This window comes from Emys orbicularis, chromosome 8 (assembly GCF_028017835.1).
Source record: "Emys orbicularis isolate rEmyOrb1 chromosome 8, rEmyOrb1.hap1, whole genome shotgun sequence".
NCBI lineage: Eukaryota > Metazoa > Chordata > Testudines > Emydidae > Emys > Emys orbicularis.
The window spans coordinates 44,197,920-44,222,450 of NC_088690.1; the positions used below are offsets into that span (position 1 = coordinate 44,197,920).

The 24,531-nt window shown below is 40.8% G+C and overlaps 1 protein-coding gene across 4 annotated transcripts; it reads left to right on the forward strand.

The window, feature by feature from the left end:
- Positions 1-431: 431 nt before the first annotated feature.
- DDX59 (DEAD-box helicase 59) lies at positions 432-23,188 on the forward strand. Of its 4 annotated transcripts, none has more exons than XM_065409176.1 (8): positions 432-535; positions 5,949-6,784; positions 14,472-14,639; positions 17,356-17,445; positions 18,123-18,374; positions 19,200-19,352; positions 20,346-20,474; positions 22,809-23,188. In XM_065409176.1, exons 2-8 carry the CDS (start codon positions 5,960-5,962, stop codon positions 23,070-23,072), a joined length of 1,881 nt encoding a protein of 626 aa, XP_065265248.1. In that variant the 5' UTR covers positions 432-535; positions 5,949-5,959; the 3' UTR covers positions 23,073-23,188. The 4 variants fall into 4 exon arrangements, with proteins under 4 accessions (XP_065265248.1, XP_065265250.1, XP_065265251.1 ...); XM_065409177.1 differs by lacking the exon at positions 432-535 and adding an exon at positions 1,200-1,269; XM_065409178.1 differs by lacking the exon at positions 20,346-20,474.
- Positions 23,189-24,531: the final 1,343 nt, after the last annotated feature.

Here is a 24,531-nt window from a genome sequence, read left to right on the forward strand (position 1 = left end):
CACTCTCTTTTCCCCTTCTGCGTCGTGTGCTGCAATTGAGCCCGCTGTCTGTTTAATCGCCTTGCTTTCTGGGGGCGTGACCTCGGCGTTGGGCGTCGCCGTGTCCCGTTCCCTAAGCGCTCTGCTTTTTGACATTTTGATTCTTGCATTTCCCGTCAGGGGCAGAAACCCCCCCGCGCATTGTCCCCTCTTGGCTTTGCTGCCTGTTCCACCCAGACTCGTCCCCCTTCGCCCCCACCCTCTGTCCTCAGGCCCTGTCAGGGTGTCCCTCTTCTCCCCCCGTCCTATTCGATCTCGTCCCTCTCCATCCCCAGGCTCTCCTTTCCCGCCCACGGCAGCCCACTCCTCCCCGCCCTCTGTGATTCGCTGCTCCAGCGCGTGCACTCTGGTTCCCGTCGCCGCCCGCGCCGGGCTTGAGAGCCGGCCTAGCCTGGTTGCTCGCTGCCTCGGCACTCGATTTTCTCGCTGCTTGTGGTGTCGCCATTTTCTAAGGGAAGTTCGGGCCGGTGGCGAGGCGCATGGCGGGGAGGTACCGGTAAGTTACGTTACCCAGCAACTCCTCGCCCCCGCGGGAGCGCGCTAGCTCCAAAGCAGCGGCGCCGGCGGGGCTGTGGGTCCCGTCTGCGGCGAGGCAGGCGGCGGGGAGCTGCGCAGCGCCGGGGGTTCCTTGTTGGGGGACGGGCGGGTGAGTGTCTGCAGTGCGGGGTCCCCCGGGCGGGGCCTGCATCCACCTTGCCGTGCAGAGCGGTATGGACGAGACCCTGCGCCGGTTGGCCCCGGAGAGGCGGGATGGCTGAGCGTGCTCAAACCCCTCCTGTGTCCCCGGGGAGAATGTAGGGCTGGGCTGAGGCCTTGTCCACACTAGCCGGGGTTTGCCCCATGGCTACACAGCAAGCGAGCGCTTCTGCCAGACTGGTTTCACTCCCTGGCCAGAGTAGCTTTTCGGCAGGTGGCTTCTTTGCCATTGTCACGCCACTAGGGCTTTTGCCGGTATAGAAATGTCGCAAAAAGAAAATCCCACCCCATAAGTGGTGTTATCTAGACAGGCGAGTTACTAGTGTAGATCAAGCCCGAGCTTCTAAGGGTACGTCTATACTTACCTCCGGGTTTGGCGGTAAGCAATCGATCTTCTGGGATTGATTTATCGTGTCTTGTCTAGGCGCGATAAATCGATCCCAGAAGTGCTCGCCGTCGACACCGGTACTCCTGCTCCGCGAGAGGAGTACGTGGAGTCGACGGGGGAGCCTGCCTGACGCGTGTGGACCCGCGGTAAGTACCTTGTAGTTCGAACTAAGATACTTCGACTTCAGCTACGTTATTCACGTAGCTGAAGTTGCGTATCTTAGTTCGAACTGGGGGGTTAGTGTGGACCAGCCCTAACTGCGCTGCCCCACCATTTCTGTGTCCAGAACCGTGTCTCCACGGCAAACTTCTTCTGTTGGCATAGCTAGGCCAGGGGTGTGATCCTTGATTGACATAGGTATGCTGGTATAAGCTCCACGGTAGGTTTATTTTGGAGCGTGTGGGGTCTGGGATGGTTGGCAAAAGCTCAGTTTTGCAAGTTTAAGTTGTGTCTGTGATAGAAGCACTTTGTCATTATAGTTTAGGACCCTTCCAAATTCACTGTCCATTTTGGTCAATTTCACTGCCAGGGATTTTTAAAATTAGTCCATTTCATGTTTTCAGATATTTACATCTGAAATTTCAGTGTTGTAACTATAGGAGTCCTGACCTAAAAGGCTTCAGGATGGGATGGTTGCAAAGCTATTGTGTGTGTGATGTCATGGGATTGGGCGGGTGTCATGGGATTGCTCCCCTTACTTCTGCCCTGCTGCTGACAAGTGTGCTGCCTTCAGTGCTGGGTAGCCAGAGAGGAAGGCTGCTGGCCAGGCGCCCAGCTCTAAAGCTAGTGACTCCACCAGCAGCAGTGCAGAAGTGAGGGTCGCAGGGTCCGGGGTGTATGTATGGGTTTTCCTGGAAGTCTGCTGCCTAAGAGGGAGGCTGACAGCTGGAGGTGTGGCCTCTCCACAGGGTGGGGTGTGTGTGTGTGTCAGGCAGCTGGAGCGGCAGGTGGAAGATGCACTTTGAGTGGGGAGCCCAGCCCTTAGAGGAGAATGGAGAGCTGAGGAAACTGAACTACAGGTCCCATGAGGCACCACAGCAGGAGATCCAAATCAAAATATTTGGATTTTTTTGTATATATGTTTTTTTGACAAAAAAGCGAAAGTTTCTACAGAAAGCAGACACTTCCTGAAAAATGTCATTGGCTTGAAAATCCAACTTTTGACTGAAAAACAATTGTGACCTTAAAATGTTGACCAGTCCTATATGCCATTATTAACTACTGAAAATATCAATGCACTCCTTGGATAATATTGTAATGCTGTTCTAAAGGAATCTTACAGTTTACATTCTAGCTCACCAGAAGAGTGTCATGTTATGTCTCTAATAAAATCCTGTATCACTCTGATCATCAATATTATTGTGAAATGTCTGTACAGAAACTATGTAAGGAGTTATGTGTATATATACTGAAGTTCTTAATGTCTCTATCTATGAACTGGTCACTAGCAAAGGTGAAAAATGGGTTTTCTGTCAGATAAACATTTCTTGTCTATCTGGCTGCTTAAATGTACATTAAGTATTGTACAGTTCACAAGGAGTTGCCACTTACCAGTCAGAACCAAATGCAAATGAAATATTATGGGAACTTCAAAGAAAGAAACCAACAGGATGGAAAAAAAAGTGAGGGTGGGAGGAGGACGGAGATCCCTATCTTGAAGTGCACATCATGGTTTGCTCTATTTGGGGGACAAAGAAGACAGCCTATCACCCTTCATTGAGGAAGAAAATGGACAGCGAGTTTGCTTCATGACAAAGTGTTCTCAACCAGTCTTGATTGAAAATGCTGGATGAGTGAGAGAAACTTTCAGTAAGAGAAACTTCTTTAGACCGGAGGTTACACTTTCTAGAAACCAAACTTAACCAACAGATTATTATGATTTTGTTTTATATTTAACCATTTGTTTCTAATATTTTTATTCACTATCAATTGAATCTCTATTCTTTGATAAGAAATGTATCTTTGTTTTCACTATAAATATACCTAAGTGCTGTGGTGGCAGGCAAAGTGGTGATCCTGAGCTGAATCTTACAAGCTGTTGTATACTGTTCCTTTTGGAACAACAGGTCTGGTATTTCTGGGAGTGTTCAGTGAATAAGGAACTGGCTGCTACAGGGAATGCTTATTGGGCTCGGGTTGGTTTGTATTTATCACTAACCAGTACGGTGGGGACTGGGGCCTAGAAAGTAGTGTTTGTGTTGTTAGAGGCTGGTGGCTTCATGGAGCTGATCCACAGTAGGCCCAGACAAAACTGCTGTACGTAGGTTGTGGTGTGATGTCTCACAACCCTTGGTGCTCCTCAAGAGGATCACAGAGATAAACTGAATATATAATCAGACTACCTTAAGCACCTTGCCAGAGATCAGTCTGGGTGGCGCTCGATTTGCAAGGAATCTGTGTTCCTTTTGGAATTTGCCATCCTGATGATGATGATTTTCCATAGACACTGGACTGGACAACTGTGTTAAAGTTAAACCTGGGTGATGTCTCATTTCCAATTAAGTTATTTTTTTAGTTATAAATATAATATTCACAAAATTGTCTCAATTTGACCAACAGTGTATCTGTGCTACTGTACAACAAACTATTTTGTAGCCCAGAAATATACTTTTACTTATGCAGCACTCAAAGTATACTAGGTGCTTTACAAATGCGTAAGAAACAGTTCTTTCTCCAGGAAACTTGCAATCTGAGCCCTGTGTCCTGCAAAGGAATCTAGTTGATGTCACTTGGACTTCAGGGCGGTGAGGTGGTGGGTAAGGGCCTGGTCAATCAGATGTATATGCAGGATTGGAGCTAAGCACAGCACAAGTTGGAAGGCAAGAAATAGTGGGGTGGGGAAGGTCAGGGAAGGTAGGATGAGGTTAACCATAACTTACTGTATTATTTTGTTGGCCTGCACGTGAATCTCAAAGATTGTGAGATACTTTTTATTTAAATTTTTTACACACATTAAGAGCTAAAATTAGTAAATGATTTCAAAGGATTATGTGGGCTATCTAGGAAGGCTGAAGGGGGCTGGCGAGAGAGTATAAAAAGGTGATGGGAAGAAAATGAGATAAAAGAAGGTGGAAACATGAGATAGAGATGGAAGGGGAGAATATTAGGATGAAGGTGACAAATGAGATGAAAAGTGTGAGATTCATGGTAGGCACCTCGACCAACGTTCCCTCTAATTTTTTATATCCATATGTGGAATGAATTTTGTTATGTGCACCAATATGGAGGTGGGGTGTCGGGGTGGGGCTGAGGGGTTCAGAGTGTGTAGGGGGCTCAGAGCTAGGGCAGAGGGTTGGGGTGTGTGTGGAGGGGATGAGGGCTCTGGTTGGGGGGTACAGGCTCTGGGTTGGGGCTGGGGATGAGGGGTTTGGGGTGTAGATGAGGGGTTTGGAGTGCGGGAGGAGGCTCAGGGCTAGGGCAGAGGGTTAGGGTTTGGGGGGGGGTGAGGGCTCCGGCTGGGCGTGCAGGCTCTGGGGTGGGGCTGGGGATGAGAGGGTTGGGGTGCAGGCTTCCCCGGGGCTGCGGCGGGCAGAGAGGACTCCCCACAGCCCTCTCTTGCCACAGCAGCCCAGGGCCAGTGGAGAGTGCCTCTCCCTGCCCTGGCAGCTCCGGGGCTGGGACTGGGGGAGAGGCGCCTCTCCCTGTCTGCGTGGCCCTTGATAGCCTGCTGCATGGCTGCACAGCTTAGAGGGAACTTAGACCTCGACGTGCGTGGGGTCAGGCTTTGGAAGGGATAAGTAAAGAAGATGGCAGGATGGCTGAAACAAGAAGTGATACTACACTCAAGGTGAAACTTTCAACAGTGAAAGTCTAGATGATGTCTAGATGAGCATAAACATTTTAAATATTGTTTAGAGAAAGGGAAGATGCTGTCATTGTGTGAGGGTCCCAAAGGCCTTGAGATGTGCTCTATGAGCCAAAACAACTGTTAATTAACTACTAGGTACTTATCAGTGTTGATTCAGTCTCTTGCCTTGAAAACACATTTCACTGATTGTAATGTTTCATGGTAAAAATAAACCATGATGATTATTATTAACCATGTTTATTATAGTGGAGCCTAAGGGCCAACCAAGAGTGGGGTCCCGTTGTATTATACAAAGTCTCCACTCTGAAGAGCATACAATCTAAATAGACAAGACAAACCCTAAATAGACAAAGATGGGAGAAGAGGTATAATAAACAAACGGCATGAACTCTGTGTGTGTGTGTGTGTGTGTGTGTGTGTGTATATACATTTAGTATTTACATATACATGTGTGTATATACACACACACATCTTTTGAGTGGATTTACTTAGGAGGGGATAAGCTAAATGGAAAGAAAAGGGAAGTGGTAGACAGGACAGGGGTCAAGAGGGTCAGAAGTCCAGGTGTTGAGTGAAACTGAGGTGACGAAACTAGGAAGGAAGGTGACAGAGAGGGTTGGAGCAAACAGTCAATCAGCACAGGGCAGAGAAAGTCCAGTCAAAACTGCAGAAAATTCTCTGAATGTCTAAAAGTCCATGCTTTGGCTTGACTTCTCCTACTGGCTGGAATCTTGGGCTGGCTGCTCTCTGTATTTTTTGTCCAAGGCCACATGGTGGGGGAAGGCACATGTGGGCCCTAACACCCCCGGAGTTGGGGTCAGGGGTCTCCCCTCCACATTTCTGTGTACTTGGAGGGGTGACCCTGGCTGGACCCTATTTTACCCCTTGCTTCCCTGCTGCAGTGCAGCAGTCCCTGCTTTGGCTACCAGCTGGAGTCTCTGACTAGCTCTTCTCTGCAGCTTTTCCCCCAGGCCACATTAAAATACCTTTTAATAATTGTAATTATTTTCTTCACAGAATATTGAAGCATGTTTGTTCCAAGGTCTCTTAAAGTCAAGAGGAATGCTGATGATGACCTAAGCTGTACAGCAAAAATAAAAAAGTTGTCTTCTGGAGAACCCTCATTAGTGGAGGCCACAGACTTAAGAGATGTTAAGCCAACTATAAAAGATGCGTCTGCTTCAGGATGTAATTTATATAAAGCAGTACAAGAATGCACAGAGCTACAAACTTTTCCAGATTCAGACTTCCCCTTTGCTGATGAATCTTTGGGAAGTGACAACCAAAATGTTGATGAAGACAGCTCCTCTGTAGAACCCATTAAATCTTTCAGCAAATCCCAGCGCTGGGCAGAACCTGGAGAACCTATATGTGTTGTTTGTGGTCGTTATGGTGAATATATTTGTGATAAAACAGATGAAGATGTTTGTAGTTTGGAATGTAAAGCCAAACATCTTTTACAAGCTCAAGAAAAAGAAGGGTTAAACTCTGACAGTCTTGTGAAAGTAGAATCAAAACCAGAAACTCTTTTGCCTGTCACCCTTTATACCTATAAAGAACATTCCTTTATTTTAAGCCTGCAAGATGACCAGATCAAGAACCTTAAATTGCAGTTAGGTATTGTTGTCCAGGGCAAAGGAGTTACAAGACCTATTATAGAGTTTGAACACTGTGGTTTTCCTGAAACTTTAAACTATAATTTAAAGAATTCAGGCTATGAAGTTCCAACCCCTATCCAGATGCAGATGATTCCTGTTGGACTTTTGGGAAGGGATATCGTGGCCAGTGCAGACACAGGCTCAGGAAAAACTGCAGCCTTCCTGCTTCCAGTTATTATTAAAGCTTTGGAAGAGGTAATTAAAGTTTATGTATATATTCAGAAAGAGGTGAGATGCTTAATGAGTCCAGAGTTCTCAATGTAATTAAAAATGGCAGTTATTGTATTGAAGCTCAGTAGTTTATTTTTTTTTAAAGAGTTTTCCCCCCTAATATTGTAAATATTTTTCTAGTTGGGTGGGCAGGAAATATAGTCTGTTCATTGACATTAATGTACTTGCAGTTTACTTTTGTTCACAAAAAGTAACCTATTGAAAGGACACTTTTTTGGTGTTTTTTTCTCCCAATAATTATGTAGTACTCCCAGTAACTTAGGAGTTAGTTGCTAATATCCCAGCATGCATCATTCTGTGACATCACAAATACTATGAGGGCTGTAAAGACATTCCTGGTATTCATGTGATTTCACAGATGAATTCAGGCTGCAGTGTCTTCAGCCAACCAGCAAATATCCAGAGGAGAGGGTAAAATAATTTTTAAAGGTTAGGTAAAACTTATTTCTGTGCTGACTGCTCCCCTCAACCTCATCAAAAGGGGCTCATCAGTGCATACTTGAATACTTAACTCAGTTTTCATTTTTGCTTTGTAGTTTATCTTAATCTTTGACAATACCATCTGAAGTAAGTGCTTACATTTCATATGGCAAGTTTTCAAGCTATGGGTGATCTTGCATACTACACCTCTACCTCGATATAACATGACCCGATATAACACGAATTCGGATATTACGAGGTAAAGCAGTGCTCCGGGGGGATGGGGCTGCGCACTCCGGTGGATCAAAGCAAGTTCAATATAACGCGGTTTCACCTATAATGCGGTAAGATTTTTTGGCTCCCGAGGACAGTGTTGTATCGAGGTAGAGGTGTATTCTGTGCTTCAGTTTCAGGATACAGTGTGGTGACTTTTCAGTCCAGATTGTCATTTGAACGTTGAATTTTTTTTTTGGTGGGTTTAAATCAAAGTGTCTCTATAACTTAGGAGGTTTTCTTTTTTTCCCCCTTTAATACACAATGGCTTATTTATATCCTTTTGATTTTGCTTGTGACATCTGAAAAACTTTAGTTTGTCTCTCTAACTCGTTAATTTTTAGGATAACAATTATTGTCTATTATGGGTGGGAGGGAAATGGCTTTACTTTTTCAAGTAATTGGTGGCAGGTTAGGGTTGGATGATCCAAAGTGCAGCAGAATCACTATAGTTCTTCGAGTAGTATCCCTATGGGTGCTCCACTTCAGCAGCATGTGCCTCTCAAGCAGAGATTTTCAGTTAGTAATGTGCTTTCAGCCTGCACATGTGCCTTATGCCTCCTTATGCTGGACACCAAGTCCATACAGGTGAGTACGAGCAAACTGCCTTCAGTTCCTTCTCAACCGCCTTGGCCTTAGTGTGTCTGCCTCGAGCATGCTTCGTCTTTTCTCTTTTTCTATAGTTGATTGATTAATTAGTATAGTTATAGTTAGCTAGATAAGAAGTGAGAGGATTGTTTTCTCCTCTCCCCCCTTCTGACAGTCACAGGGAAGATTCTTCTCATTATCAAGGGTGATGGAACCAACCCTGCATGCCACTCCAACTTCCATATGGGCCCCCCTAGCAGCCACACTGGGACCCCTGGGATGCTTATTGGCAGCAATTTGTCGGACCACATATACTGTCTCATAGGGAGGCTAGAGTTGCACAGCTCTCCTCCCCAATGAGGCGCCCCCCCTTTCCCCCCCCCACACACAAAGAGACGTTTGAAGACCAGGAATCCAGGGCAGATAAAGAGAACACTCCTCAAACACTTATTTCATCCTCTTCTCTGGATGAGATGGTTATACCTCCACCACCATCCATTGCCAGAGATTTTCAGCAATTTCAAGAAGTCATAAATTTCTAGTTAGCAAATTTCTCTTGAAGTCAAGGATTCACGCACAAATTGTTGGATATCCTTTCGTCCACACAACCTCCAGGGTGGTGTTACCCATTAACGAGATACTCCTAGATCCATCTAAGACTGTATGGCAGACACCTGCCACTGTTCTGACCACATGTAAATAGGTAGATAAGAAGTATTATGTTCACCTTAAGGATTCTGACCTTTTGTTCTCCGATACTCCACCTAACTCCCCGGTGGTGATGTGCAGGGAGTAAATGAGCATGATAGACAGTACTTCTCTAAATCTACCCTGTAAGACAAAGACCTTAGACAAAGGCACTGGATCTCTTTGGACAAAAGAGCAGTGGCAGCAGTGGCGACTTACCCCTGACAAGAAGCGATTATAGTTTTCCCATACCTTGATGACTGATTACTCAAGGGCAGCTCCTACGAAGCAGTGCTGTCTTCCACTCAGACAGCCCTTGCTCTGTCCCATGTTAACCCCTGCAGTTTAGCCTGAAACGGAATGTAAAAAAATCCACTTTAACCCCTGTACAGAAGATCCAGTTTATAGAGGTGTATTTGGACTTGTTGGCAGCCAGGGACTACCTTCCCTTAGACAGATTCGTAACTTTGGCAGTTCTGGTATGGGCAATTCAGTGCAGCCCTTAGACTACAATAAGGATCTGTCTTCAGCTCCTGGGGCACATGACAACTTGTACCTTTGACCAATCATGCAGGGCTACACCTCCACTGCTTCCAGGGTTGGCTCAGAATGATCCATTTTCCAGTCAGACACGTTGGACAGACAGGGGAGGAAGTCCCTACACTGGTGGAAGGATCAACTCAGTGTCTTTTCAGGGATTCCTTTCTGTTGCTCAGCTCCATTGTGACTTTAATAACAGATGGATCACTGTTGGGATGGGGAGCCCACCTCAATATCCTCACAGCCCAGGGAAGATGGGCAACTCAAGAAACCAGTCTCCACATCAATCTGTTGGTGCTTAGGGCTGTCAGGAACGCTTGTCTTCATTTCCTACCCCTCATTGGGGTTGTCAGGGTTCCCTCCCTACTCTGAACTCTGAGGTACAGATGTGGGGACCTGCATGAAAGCCCCTCATAGCTTATATTCCACCAGCTTAGGTTAAAAACTTCCCCAAGGCACAAATTCCTTTCCTTGTCCTTGGACAGTATTGCTGCCACCACCAAGTGATTTAAACAAACATTCAGGGAGGGGCCGCTTGGAGCCCTATCTGCCCCAAAATATCCCCCCAAGCCCCTTCACCCTCTTTCCGGGGGGGGGGGGGGGGGGGGCTAAAGAATAATATACCAACCGATAGGTTAACAAAGTGAGCACAGACCAAATCCCTGGTTTTTAGGACACTGAAAATCAAACAGGTTCTTAAAAGAAGAATTTTATTTAAAAAAAAAAAAAAAAAGTAAAAGAATCACACCTGCAAAATCAGGATGAAAGATAACTTTACAGGGTAAATAAAAAGATTTAAAACACAGAGGATTCCCCTCTAGGCTCAACTTCAAAGTTACAAAAACAGGAATAAACCTCCCTCTAAGCATAGGGACAATTCACAAGCTAAAACAAAAGATAATCTAACGCATTTCCTTGCTATTACTTACAATTTCTGTAATTTTTAGATGTATCAGTTCAGGATCTTTTTAGGAGCTGAGTTACCTGCTTGGTCTCTCTCTTTGTCCCGAGAGGGCACACACAAAGAGAGCACAAACAAAACCTTCCCTGCCCCAGATTTGAAAGTATCTTCTTTCCCCCATTGGTCCTTCTGGTCAGGTGCCAACTAGGTTAATTGAACTAATTAACCCCTTACAGGTAAGTGATTCTATACCTCTGGCCAGGAGGGATTTATGTTACTGCATACATAAAGGTTGTTACCCTTCCCTTTATATTTATGACAGGGGTAAATCAATCAGGGTCATGACGGACAACGTATCCTGCATGTTCTGTTTCAATGAGCAGGAAGGAACAGGATCCTCCTTCTGTGTGCCAAGGCCATGAAACTATGGAACTGGTGCATAGCTCATCAGACCCAAATTTCAGCAGTCTATTTCCCAGGTATTCAGAACAACACAGCTGATGATGTTGGTACTGCTCTCAAGACTATGAATGGGAGCAAAATGCACAAGTTCTCCAAAACATATTCAAAAAATGGGGACTGCTGGGGATCTCTTCGCCACCTCCAGAAACAGGAAGGGTGCCTTCTTCTGTGCTCAAGAGGAGGTCTGGGCCATCAATCCTTGGGGGACACCTCTTTTCTGTCTTGTAAGAAGGGTCTGTTCTATGCCTTTCCCACAACACTGCTGATACTAAGGGTGATGAGCAAAATCAGACAGGAGAGGGCCAAAGTTATCCATATAGTGCTGACATGGCTGAGACAGGCTTGGTACTCTTACCTGCTTCATCTGTGTCCAAATGCAGCTCAAGCTCCTGTCCACTCCTCATCTCCTTTCATTGAGTGTGGGCCATGTGCTTCATCCTAACCTAGCAATTCTCTGACTCAGGGTGTGGTTCCTCAATGGTTCACAGAGTTAGAATCCTTCTGGTCTATGGAAATACAACAGGTACAAGAGGTATAACAGATGTTACGGAACAGTAGAAAGAGGTCAACTTGTACTACTTACCTGCAGAAATGGAAGAGTTTCTTCCATTGGTGGTGATGTTGCTGCTTCCTACCAGAATCTGTGCCATCCTGCATTACCTGTTGCATCTGAAGAAATAGGGGTTATCAGTTAGTTTGATTAAGGTTCATCAGCCTTTCATCCTTTGTTAAAAGTATTCTTCATTTTTGCTCCCTTGATATTGACTAGGTTTATTAAGGTTTTGGGGAATCTCTACCCTCAAATTAGAGACCCCACCCCAACCTGGAACCTCAACTTGGTACTTGGTTACCTTATGAGACCTCTATCTGAATCTATGGCAACCGGCTCTCTGCTCCATTTATCTATGAAGACAGTCTTTTTTTACTAGCCATCATGGTCAGTCCATAGGGTTGGGGAGATTGGCATCTTGATGGCAGATCCCCCTCCCTCCCCCATATATCTTTAAGGACAAAGTGTCTTTAAGTCCACACACTAAATTCTTACCTAAGATTCCATCTGAATTCCACCTTCACCAATCCAGTCATCTAACTGTGTTTTTTCCAGTCTCATAGCGCTCTGTTTTTATACCTTGGATGTTCAAAGGGCATTGGCTTTCTATTTAGATAGGACTAAGCAATTTTGAAAGTCACCTAGACACTTCATCTCCTCCATGGATAGATCCCAGGGGTCCACAATCTCTGCTTAGAGTTTATTGAGATGGATATTTGGATTTAATCATCACTTACTATGCTGCTGCAGGCGTTCATCTCCCCCCCCCCCCCCTCCCAAGAGTGATAGCACATTCGACCAGTTCACAAGCAACATCTACAGCATTACTTAAGAATGTGCCAGTATCTGAGATATGTAGGGTCACTATATGGGCCCCAGTACAAACGTTTTTGAAACATTATGCTTTAATCGATGCCAGCAGATCTGATGAAGCACTTGATACTGCAGTACTATCTTCAGTTCTAGACTCAATTCCAAAGCTTCTTCCTCCCTCTAGGAATACTGCTCAGAAGTCATCTGAAGTGGAGTACCCATAGGGACATCACTTGAAGAAGAAGAGGTTATTCACTTTGTGCCTTAACTGCGGTTCTTCGACTTGTGTCCCCCTATGGTTGCTCCACTACCCACCCTCTTTTTCCCTCTGCTTCAGGCTGTTCTCTATGGGACATCTGGGTGGAAAAGGAACTGAGGATGGTTCACCCGCACACTCCTATGTTGCTTTGGTGTCTGACCTGAGTAGGCATAGTGCATGCATTGTGCAAAAGGACACTGCAAACTGAAAATTTCAGATGGAGGGTTTGAGAGGTGCATGTACACCTGAAGTGGAGAACCCATAGGGATTCACATCTTGAAGAACTGCAGTTACTGCACAAAGTGAGTAACCTTTTCTGCTGCTGTTCAGAAGGGACAAGATGCTGAGAATCTGCACAGTAGGTTTGCACAGCTGTGGAAATTCTTTTTGTGGCTGCCAAGGGGCAGAATTGAGCCTGATAATTCAGTGACTGTGCCAGTTAAGTGTTTTTTTTCCCAGTTACTCCACAGAGAGGGGTAGCCCAGCACACACAATAACTACTGTAGCCCAGAGACTAGTCCAGGCCATAGAATGGCTCCACTTCTGATCTGTCTGTCTTGCGGGGAAGGCAGGGAAGGGATGGATGATCCCTGTACCCTATGTGTAGATAAAACCAGAAATGTTAACTAATTACATCTGAGCCCTGCTGCTCACTTGTAATTCTGGGCTTTAGGGCTTGTCTACATGGCGCGTTAGTCCACACCAATGAGGGTGTAAATTTAGTGTTGTGCACTGACTGGCCTGTGTGGACCCTGCTGGTGCTACAAGTTCCCTCGTGCACGTTAATGTAAAAATGGGAGTGTTTTTGAATACATTAGTACACACTAGGGAACTTTTAGTGCGTGCCAGCATGGTCCCGTTAATGCGTTATTCATTAGTGGGGACTTATGCACCATGTAGACAAAGCCCTATGATTGTAGTAGTGTTAACAGAGTATTTTTTTAACTTATTTATTGAATGTGTCAATATATACAGGCTTTTGGATTCTAGAATTAAGTAGGGCAATATAGTCTTCCAAGGATTTGTAAATCCACTCTTCTTCTTCATCTTTTTTTAAATGAGTAACAACCGTTTGAATAAACAATAGTCTACAAAAAGAGAAATCTATTTTCTTGGTAAACAAGTCCTTGTTATTGTAATGTTGGGGAAAACAAGCTAGATAAATATTATTTTCAGGCCTAGACAGTTGTGATCTTTCTAGTTTCACAGCTGTATAGATGTATTATTTATACAGTAGACTAAATTAAATTACAGTTTCAGCATATTATAATGGATATACAAATTATGATCAAGTTAATTCTACTTCTTGGTTAATTCCCGGTTCAGTTATCTCTTAATGCTGGCAGGGGAATAATGACACATCTAAGAGAATTTTCTATTTTCCTGTTTTAAGGCTTAGCCTGCATCCTGTCTTTAGTATCCAGTTCAGTATTGAGAAAAGTAGTTAAAGGATTCTTTGATTCAGAAAACAGCTAGAAGTGATGCATTTGTTACCTGACAAAAATAAATAAAAGGCATTATAAATCACATAGGTGTCTGCCTGTTTTAGTATTTTCTTTATAAAAAGAAAATGCACTGAATTGCTTTGAAAATTCTGGGCCTGATTCTCATTGACACTAAAGGTCTACTCAGCAAAGAAAAACCCATGGCTGGCCCATGCCAGCCGACTCAGGCTTGTGGGGCTGTTTCATTGCTGTGTAGGCTTCCAGGCTGGAGCCCGAGCTCTGGGACCTCCCCTTCCACACACACACTTTGCTCCAGCCCAAACCCAGAAGTCTACACAGCCATGAAACAACCCTGAAGCCTGAACCCCTCAAGCCTGACATGGACCAGCCGGAGATTATTCTTTGCTGAGTAGACATACCCTAAAGGCCCTTTACACTGCTCTGGCACGTAAAGGAGCTTTGAAGTTGGTATACATTACATTGCACTCACTGCCAGAGCAGTGTAAAGGGACCTAAATGTCAATTAGAATTATTTATCTTTCAGTTGAATATTAGAGTTGGCTTCATGAATGATTTTAGTAGGCTGTTTACTAGCTAATTAGATCAAAATGACTGCACTACATAACTATGTCACTATAGAAAGATTTATGTTAGGTTTTCACCTAAGAATGAAAATTCTATGGTGGATAGAAGTATTTTTTTTTCCTTTTTAGACTAAAACTCCATCTGCACTTATTCTGACACCAACGAGAGAGTTAGCAATTCAGATAGAGAGACAAGCTAAAGAGCTGATGATTGGTCTGCCAAACATGAGAACAGTTCTTCTTGTAGGAGGTTTACCACTGCCACCCCAACTTCATCGTCTGAAACAAACTGTTAAGGTAAGAACTATTGTGTGAAAGAGAGTCCCTTGAAGAAAGATGTTTTTATGGTATGTGTAGAAAATAAAAAATGATGACTTACGCACACATTCAAGTCAAAGGTTTTTACATCATTACACAGGAGGGCCATATAAATCTAAGCCACAACCTTGTGTGGGCCAAACAGATTCTACATATTTTAATCAGATTTATAGTCGCCTGTATTGATTTATATTTTAAGTTCAGCTGGTTTTGTATATATTTAGATGGGTTGTTTCTATGTACAGTATTGTCTATTTAAAAACAAAGAAATCAGTGTATAAAAATGTATCAGAATTACAGAAAATGGTAAAAAAAAAAAAACAGTAAAGAATACAAAACACTAATGAATCGGCTGTTAGTATATTGTGTTGAAGCAGGCTGTTGGCCTTATGAAATGCTCTGGTGGGCTGTAGGTTGGGCACCCTATCTCTACACAGTGAATCTAGACCCTTAGCAGTAAAGATTAGCTCCTGAATTTTTATAGTAACTAGGGCTGTCAATTAATCGCAGTTAACTCACGCTATTAACTCAAAAAAATTAACCACGATTAAAAAAATTGCGATTAATCACACTGTTAAACAATAGAATACCAATTGAAATGTATTAAATATTTTTGGAAGTTTTTCTACATTTTCAAATATATTGATTTCTATTACAACACAGAATACAAATCGTAAAGTGCTCACTTTATATTATTATTTTGATTACAAATATTTGCATTGTAAAATGATAAACAAAATCAGTAGTATTTTTCAATTCACCTCATACAAGTACTGTAGCGCAGTCTTTATCGTGAAAGTGTAATTTACAAATTTAGATTTTTTTTGTTAAATAACTGCACTCAAAAACAAAACAATGTAAAACTTTACACCCTACAAGTACACTCAGTCCTACTTCTTGTTCAGCCAATTGCTAAGACAAACAAGTTTGTTTACATTTACAGGAGATACTGCTGACTGCTTCTTATTTACAATGTCACCTGAAAGTGAGAGCAGGCATTTGCATGGCACTTTTGTAGCTGGCATTGCAAGGTATTTACATGCCAGAAATGCTAAACAGTCATATGTCCCTTCATGCTTCAGCCACCATTCCAGAGGACATGCTTCCATGCTGATGATGCTCATTAAAAAAATAATGCATTAATTAAATTTGTGACTGAACTTCTTGGGGGAGAAGAGTATGTCTCCTTTTCTGTTTTACCCACATTCTGCCATATATTACATGAGTCTCGGATGATGACCCAGCACGTTCGTTTTAAGAACACATTCGCAGCAGAGTTGACAAAACGCAAAGAAGGTACCAATGTGAGATTTATAAGGATAGATATAGCACTCGACACAAAGTTTAAGAATCTGAAGTGCCTTCCAAAATCTGAGAGGGACGAGGTGTGGAGAATGCTTTTAGATGTCTTAAAAGAGCAACACTCAGATGCAGAAACTACAGAACCCGAACTACCAGAAAAAGAAAATCAACCTTCTGTTGGTGGTATCTGACTCAGATGATGAAAATGAACATACGTCGGTCTGCTCTGCTTTGGATCGTTATCAAGCAGACCCCGTGATCAGCATGGATGCATGTCTTCTGGAATGGTGGTTGAAGCATGAAGGGACATATGAATTTTTAGCACACCTGGCACGTAAATATCTTGCGATACCAGATACAACAGTGCTATGCGAACGCCTGTTCTCACTTTCAGGTGACGTAAACAAGATGTGGGCAGCATTATCTCCTGAAAATTGTAACCAAACTTGTTTGTCTGAGTGTTTGTCTGAAGTAGGACTGAGTGGACTTGTAGGTTCTAAAGTTTTACATTAACTGCATTCAAAAATAAAACATTTTTTGTACATAATTCTACATTCGTAAGTTCAACTTTCATTATAAAGAGATTGCACTACAGTACTTGTATTAGGTGAATTGAAATATATTTTTTATTTTTACAGTGCAAATATTTGTAATAAAAATAAATATAAAGTGAGCACTGTATACTTAGTATTTTGTGTTGTAATTGAAATTAATATATTTGAAAATGTAGAAAACATCCAAAATATTTAAATAAATGGTATTCTGTTATTGTAACAGTGCGAGTAATTACGATTAATTTTTTTAATCGCTTGACAGCCCTAGTAGTAATATAAATTTCTTTACAGATATGAAACATTTATATGTATCCTTCTGAATTTTACATATAAAGAATAAGATTTCAAAATGATTTCTCGTCTTTATATTTTTGCTGCTTTCAAAGGGTACAATTTGCCACTTACTTAGGTGAGGAATTATAATTTACAACAGGAAACACATTAGTTCCTTGACTTTAGGATTTAGATTTTTCTGGCACGGAACACACTGCAGACATTCATAAATTCCAGGTATCTTCAGAGGGCTAATTTGTTCCATTTGTTTTCAGATACACACAACTTTGGAGAATCATGTACAGGAATTTCAAGTCTCTTTGCATCTGAGCTTGAATAATTTACACAAATATAGATAATTAGTACAAATGTGCTGTAACTGTAACTTACCCGTGATAGTCACCCACTGTTTTCTGTCTCTACTAAAAACAAAAAACGAAAGCTTGTCCTCCAATGCTTGCAAGTGCTAATGTCAAACATATTATTTTTCAAGGACTGAATACAGTTTTCATATAGCTTTAACTCATATTAGCTTGCTTTTCTAATGTTTTGATTTTTTCTGATAGGTTATAATAGCAACACCCGGAAGACTCTTAGATATTTTAAAACAAAGCGCTGTTCAGCTCCATGATATTAAAATTGTAGTCGTGGATGAAGTAAGTTCATATAAAGTTAAATACTGCAATTAGAAATGAGTGTTATCTAAATATAATGATAATAGCCACTGTTAGAGCTCTCATATTTCTGACTGTTAAATAACAAGTGGCTGCCTAATATAGGTCCTGATCTAGCAAAGCACTTATGCAAGTGCTTAACTTTAAGCTTGTGTGTAGTCCCACTGACTTCCTCGGAATTTTGCATATGCTTTAAAGTTAAGCACGTGATTGAGTGCTTTACTTGATTAGGGCCATAGTGTCTAATAAATGGTTTAATTGGAGTCCCAGGCGAGGTGGTGGATCGTCAACTAAACACACAATGTTCATTAAAATATAGTTTATACTTCTGAGGGTTAAAAAGTGAATGTAGTGTTATGTAAAAGATGCTTGAGTGGCTGTAGTCATCTGTCAGTTTACATGACTGATAGGAGCGCAAGCTCTGCCACAACGACCCACGAGTGTTAACAGAATAACAGTGTCTATTCCTCTTCATAGCTTTTCTTCTGACTACCCAAATCAGAACTGATTTTAATGTGGTGACAATGTCGCTACACTAGTGTTGATTGTCAATTAAAGAATAGTGCATGATCGTCAGAGCTTTCCTGTGTCTTTTTGTATGCTATACTTAAAATTATTAGGAAAAAATCATACTGTCTTAAATTAATATTTTCATTTAGGCTGATACCATGTTAAAGATGGGCTTCCAGCAACAAGTGCTGGATATTTTGGAAAACACCTCCAGTGATCGTCAGACCATATTGGTTTCAGCCACAATACCAGCTGGCATTGAGCAGCTGGCAAATCAACTTCTGCAGAATCCTGTGAGAATAACCATTGGAGAAAAGAATCTGCCATGTTCCAATGTTCGCCAGATTATCTTGTGGGTAGAAGAACCATCTAAAAAGAAAAAACTATTTGAAATATTACATGTTAGTATAGTGTTTTATTTAGCAAATTATGTCTATGCTTGTAGTGAATAAAGTTTAATTAATTGAGTTTAATTTAGCTCTTGCCTATCTAGTTCAAATATGTGTGAGGAAAGCAAGAGCAGTAATGGAAAGTAAGTTTATCTACCCCACCATGTTCAAGAATGTCTACCTGGGGGTTCCCTAATAAAACAAAAAGACATGAGGGTACTTTGTCATTTAAAATGCCATTAAAAAGATTGATGAGGGGGCTAGATTATTCCTTTTGAACTAACTCTACTGAAACTTCCCCAGAAAATAATAAATAAAACACCCCCCTTCATCCCCCCCCCCAAAAAAACCCCCCAAAAACAGTGGGTCTTAATCCTCACAGTAATTCTAGGTTTATTTTATGAGCATTCTGAAGTAATCTTAGCTGCAGTTGTGTAAGAGATTGATATATGCATTTAAGTGAACCTCAGATCTATTTCACATTTTAAAAAGTCACCATTTTTGTATTTAAAACACAACTTCAAAAAGATTATTTTTGAAGTTGTGTCAAGGCAAACTAGGGACCTGATTTTACAAACCCATATGCATGTGTTTAATTTGACTCATGAGTAAAATTACACACGTGTGCAAGTATTTGCAGAATTAGGGCTTAAATCTTGTCCTATTTTATTAGGAGTTTGGGAGGATTTTTTTTTTTTTTAATAAATATGCTTGTTTCAATCTAATGTATAAAATCTACTGAAGAGAAAATGAGCAACTGTAAATAAACAGCTGTGATTGACCAGCAATAAACTATGCTGATACAGTAGGTTTTACACAACTATTTTAATTTTACAGGATAAGAAACTCTTCAAACCTCCAGTGTTGGTATTTGTGGACTGCAAGCTAGGAGCAGATCTTCTGAGTGATGCTGTTCATAAAATCACAGGATTACAATGCATATCCATGCATTCTGATAAATCACAATCTGAAAGAACAAATATATTGCAGGTTTGTACTTACTAAAATAGAGATCTCCATGTCACTATGAAACATTCCATCTTATTTTTAAAAAGATAATTTAGTTTTAATGAGTTAGTAAAGTAGGCATCTTGTCGTGGTCTGTCACTTATATAAAAGCTTCTGACTAATGCAATTCCAGATGCCACTGGATTTAATGTTTGTTTTTTATTAAACTCCAGGCAGAATATTGTTCTTTGGGGTGAAGGAAATGCATAATGATAGTACTTACATCTGTCTTGTATTACTGAGTTTTCACAATGAATGCTAGAGTTTATGGAAAACTGAAATGAAAGCACAGATTGTATTTCTACTAATACTTCAAGAAAGCGGCTATTTTAAATACTCTAGATTACTTTATAGATTATTGTTATTTATTTTAAATGGGAATTGACTTGAACATTAGTCTGTGACTGTTTTTGTGCCTTGCTGAATTGCTGTTTTGTATCATTTTAAGCAGGACTTAGTGAATCACAAAATTTTATTTCTGTGTGTGCTACATAAATCAAGAGTACAGTAGGGCAATGGTTCTCAAACTTGGGCTGCCGCTTGTTCAGGGAAAGCCCCTGGCGGGCCGAGCTGGTTTGTTTACCTGTCAATGGGGGCTGCAGGAAGGGCGGCCAGCACATCCCTCGGCCCGCGCCGCTTCCTGCAGCCCCCATTGGCCTGGAGCAGCGAACCACGGCCAGTGGGAGCTGCGATCTGCCGAACCTGCGGACGTGGCAGGTAAACAAACTGGCTCGGACCGCCAGGGGCTTTCCCTGAACGAGCGGCGGCCCAAGTTTGAGAACCACTGCAGTAGGGCACTATTTATTTTTCTTCTTTTTTCAGCAGCAGAATAGACTGTTGTGCAAATTATGACACTGCCCTTTATTTGAACCAACTGTATCTTGCCCTTCTACAGCAGGTCTCAAAAAGGGAATTGCAAGGAAAAAAAGCATACATAGAAAGTAATTATAATTTATTTTGTTTCCGACCCCTCAGGGATTATTTCAGGAAAAATATGAAGTTGTAGTAAGCACTGGAGTCCTTGGGCGAGGGCTTGATCTTGTCAATGTCAAACTGGTAGTAAATTTTGATATGCCCTCAAGCATGGATGAATACGTACATCAGGTAAAGAGATATGTGTATCTTAAACACTACATGAGTTATTTGCTAAAACATTGTTGGAAAAATAAAACAAGACCATGCATGATCTGAATTGAAAGATGCACGCATAGGGATGGACGTACCTCCGGAAAAGTTCCCTTTAGGAGGGGAGGAAGAAGGGAATCCTGAAGAATCTCTCCTCCATCCTATGCAAGAAACACCAAACCTTCAGTCTGAATTAATGGAGAAACGCTAAAAAATAATGCCTCTTTGCCAATGGTGTTTGTATAGCTCTCCCTCTCCACCTCAGTGTGAAGGAGTATGTCTATTCCTATACCTTTTTGAAGCATATGTGTATATTAAACATCTCCTTTCATTTTTTGTTGGAAAAAAATGAAATGTCAATGAAATAATGAATGGGAACTCTGCTTATCGGTATAGCAATATTTGATGTTTTGCTTAGTTCCAACCTATTAGACTTCACTACTCTAAAGGAACAACTGAGAGCTAGTAGAGCATTCAGAGTACTGACTTGCCTATGACAATACTATGTATTAGGGCTGTCAATTAATTGCAGTTAACTTGTGATTAACTCAAAAAAATTAATTGCGATTAATCACACTGTTAAACAATAAAATACCAACTTCAATATTTTTGATGTTTTTCTACATTTTCAAATATATCTATTTCAGTTACAACACAGAATACAAAGTGTACAGTGCTCACTTTATATTATCTTTATTACAAATATTTGCATTGCAAAAATGATAAACAAAATAAATAGTATTTTTCAATTCACCTCATACAAGGACTGTAGTGCAATCTCTTTATCATGAAAGTGCAAATTACAAATGTAGGTGTTTTTGTTACATAACTACTCAAAAACAAAACAATGTAAAACTTTAGAGTCTATAAGTCCACTCAGTCCTACTTCTTGTTCAACCAATCGCTAAGAGAAATAAGTTTGTTTACATTTACGGGAAATAATGCTGCCCACTTCTTAATTACAATGTCACCTGAAAGTGAGACCAGGCATTCACATGGCACTGTTGTAGCTAGTGTCGCAAGATATTTATGTGCCAGATGCGTTAAAGATTCATATCCCTCTTCATGCTTCGACCATCTTTCCAGAGGACATGCTTCCACGCTGATGATGCTCGTTAAAAAAATAATGCATTAATTAAATTTGTGACTGAACTCCTTGTGGCAGAATTGTATGTTTCCTGCTGTTTTACCCGCATTCTGCCATATATTTCATGTTATAGCAGTCTCGGATGATGACCCAGTACATGTTGTTTGTTTTAAGAACGTTTTCCCTGCAAACTTGACAAAATACAAAGATATCAATGTGAAATTTCTAAAGATAGCTACAGCACTCGACCCAAGATTTAAGAATCTGAAATGCCTTCCAAAATCTGAGAGGGATGAGGTGTGGAGCATGCTTTCAGAAGTCTTAAAAGAGCAACACTCTGATGCGGAAACTACAGAACCCAAACCACCAACAAAATCAACCTTCTGCTGGTGGCATCTGACTCGCGATGATGAAAATGAGCACGCGTTGGTCTACACTGCTATGGATGGTTATCAAGCAGAACCTGTCATCAGCATGGAGGCATGTCCCATGGAATGGTGGTTGAAGCATGAAAGGACATACAAATCTTTAGTGCCTCTGGCATGTAAATACCTTGCGACACTAGTTAGAACAGTGCCATGCAAATGCCTGTTCTCACTTTCAGGTGACATTGTTTACATTTGCAGAAGATAATGCTCCCAGCTTCTTGATTACAAACGTGTTTGTCTGAGCAATTGGCTGAACAAGAAGTAGGACTGATTGGACTTGTAGGCTCTAAAGTTTTACATGGTTTTATTTTTGAATGCAGGTTTTTTTGTACATAATTCTACATTTGTAAGTTCAACTTTCATCATAGAGATTGCACAACAGTACTTGTATTAAATGAATTTAAAAATACTATTTCTTTTGTTTTTTACAGTGCAAATATTTGTAATCAAAAATAAAGTAAGCACTCTGCACTTTGTATTCTGTGTTGTAATTGAAATCAATATATTTGAAAATGTAGAAAATGTCCAAAAATATTTAAAGAAATGGTATTCTGTTTAACAGTGCAATTAATTGTGCGATTAATCGTAATTAAATTTTTTAATCACTTGACAGCCCTACTATATATCCAGTTTCATGTAAGAACACCCAATATACAGTATTGCTGCAGCAAAAAATAATTTTTAAACTATCGCACAATGGAGTTTAAGCAGGCTTCTTTTATTTTGAAGGCTTCTTTTATTTTGAAGGGGGAGAGATTACTAATGCTAATTTAAAATAAACTTTGTTTTCATTTGCAGGTTGGAAGAGCAGGGAGGCTGGGTCATAGTGGAACTGCAATTACTTTTATCAATAACAACAGCAAGAAGCTTTTTTGGGATGTTGTAAAGAGAGTAAAACCAACAGGCACGATTCTTCCTCCACAGTTGCTAAACTCCCCTTATCTTCATGACCAAAAGAGAAAAGAACAACAGAAAGTTAAACAATCACAGAATAGTCTTGTAACAGGTGATAATCTTATGGACATTATTAGAAAACATGACAAAAGTAATTCTCAGAAGTGATTAATGGTATTATTTATAAATGTGTAAATATAATGAAAGCACTGTATTTCAGTAATAATTAAACATGAATTTATATCACTGGTATAAGATCTGTCAAAGTTAGTTTTGAAAACGTGTAAGCTTTTTTCTGGAGAAATCCTGAGTCTGATTTTCATCTCCATCCCCAAATAGTGCTGATCTAAAAGGACATTCTAAATATAAAAATTGCACTTCACTCTAAAAATACAGTAACATCTAAAAGCATTTTTTCAGTTTGTTTACTTTGTGTGGGTGACATCTTCTATATAGTTATTTTCACTGTTCCCATTAAATATGTAGTCTTCTTTCCTTGTTGTTTCTGTGGGGCTTTTGCATCGCAGTGGAAAAGAGAGGAATATTTTTAAAACAGGAAAAGTTGATTATAAAACTAAAAAAATTGGCATGGACATGTTTACTATCTGCAAATATTTTTAACTCTTGTTAAATGAACCATGTTTTAAGTTAAGAATCTCCCTTTAAACCTCAAATCAATATAATTGTCCTCAATACTGGGCACCCACTCAGTTTTCATTTGTGTCACAATGAATTATTAAAAATTATTGCTTTCTTCTTGCCATCTCATGTCTGAAACAGTAATAAAATCCTGCTCCAGTACTCTACAACATCAACAAGATTTATTCCCTGCTGTCATTTGGGCTAGCAAGGACTGTGGTTTCTTCAACTTCATAGTAGAGAAATGAGGAAAATTAGATCTAGTAATTAAAGCATGAAATTGTGATCTCATTCTGTTAATGGGAACATGATTGGGCTGCTAGGGTGGAATGTTATACTATTAAAAAAAATAGGGCTGTCGATTTACCGCAGTTAACTGACATGATTAACTCAAAAAAACTAATCGCGATTAATCGCAGTTTTAATTGCACTGTTAAACAATAAAATACCAATTGACATTTATTTAATATTTTGGATGTTTTTCTACATTTTCATATATATAGTATTCTGTGTTGTAATTGAAATCAAAGTGTATATTTTTTTATTACAAATATTTGCACTGTAAAAATGATAAACAAAAGAAATGGTAGTTTTCAGTTCACCTCATACAAGTACTATAGTGCAATCTCTGTCGTGAAAGTGCAATTTAAACAAATGTAGATTTTTTGTTTGTTTGTTTTGTTTTTGAGTACAGATATGTAACAATGTAAAACTTCAGAGCCTACAAGTCTACTCAGTCCTACTTCTTGTTCAACCAATTGCTAAGACAAATAAGTTTGTTTACATTTACAGGAGATAATGCTGCCCTCTTATTAACAATGTTATTAACAATGTCACCAGAAAGTAAGAACAGGCATTTGCATGGCACTTTTGTAGCTGGCATTGCAATGTATTTACATGCCAGATATGGTAAACATTCGTATGCCTCTTCATGCTTCGGCCACCATTCCAGAGGACATGCTTCCATGCTGATGACACTTGTTAAAAA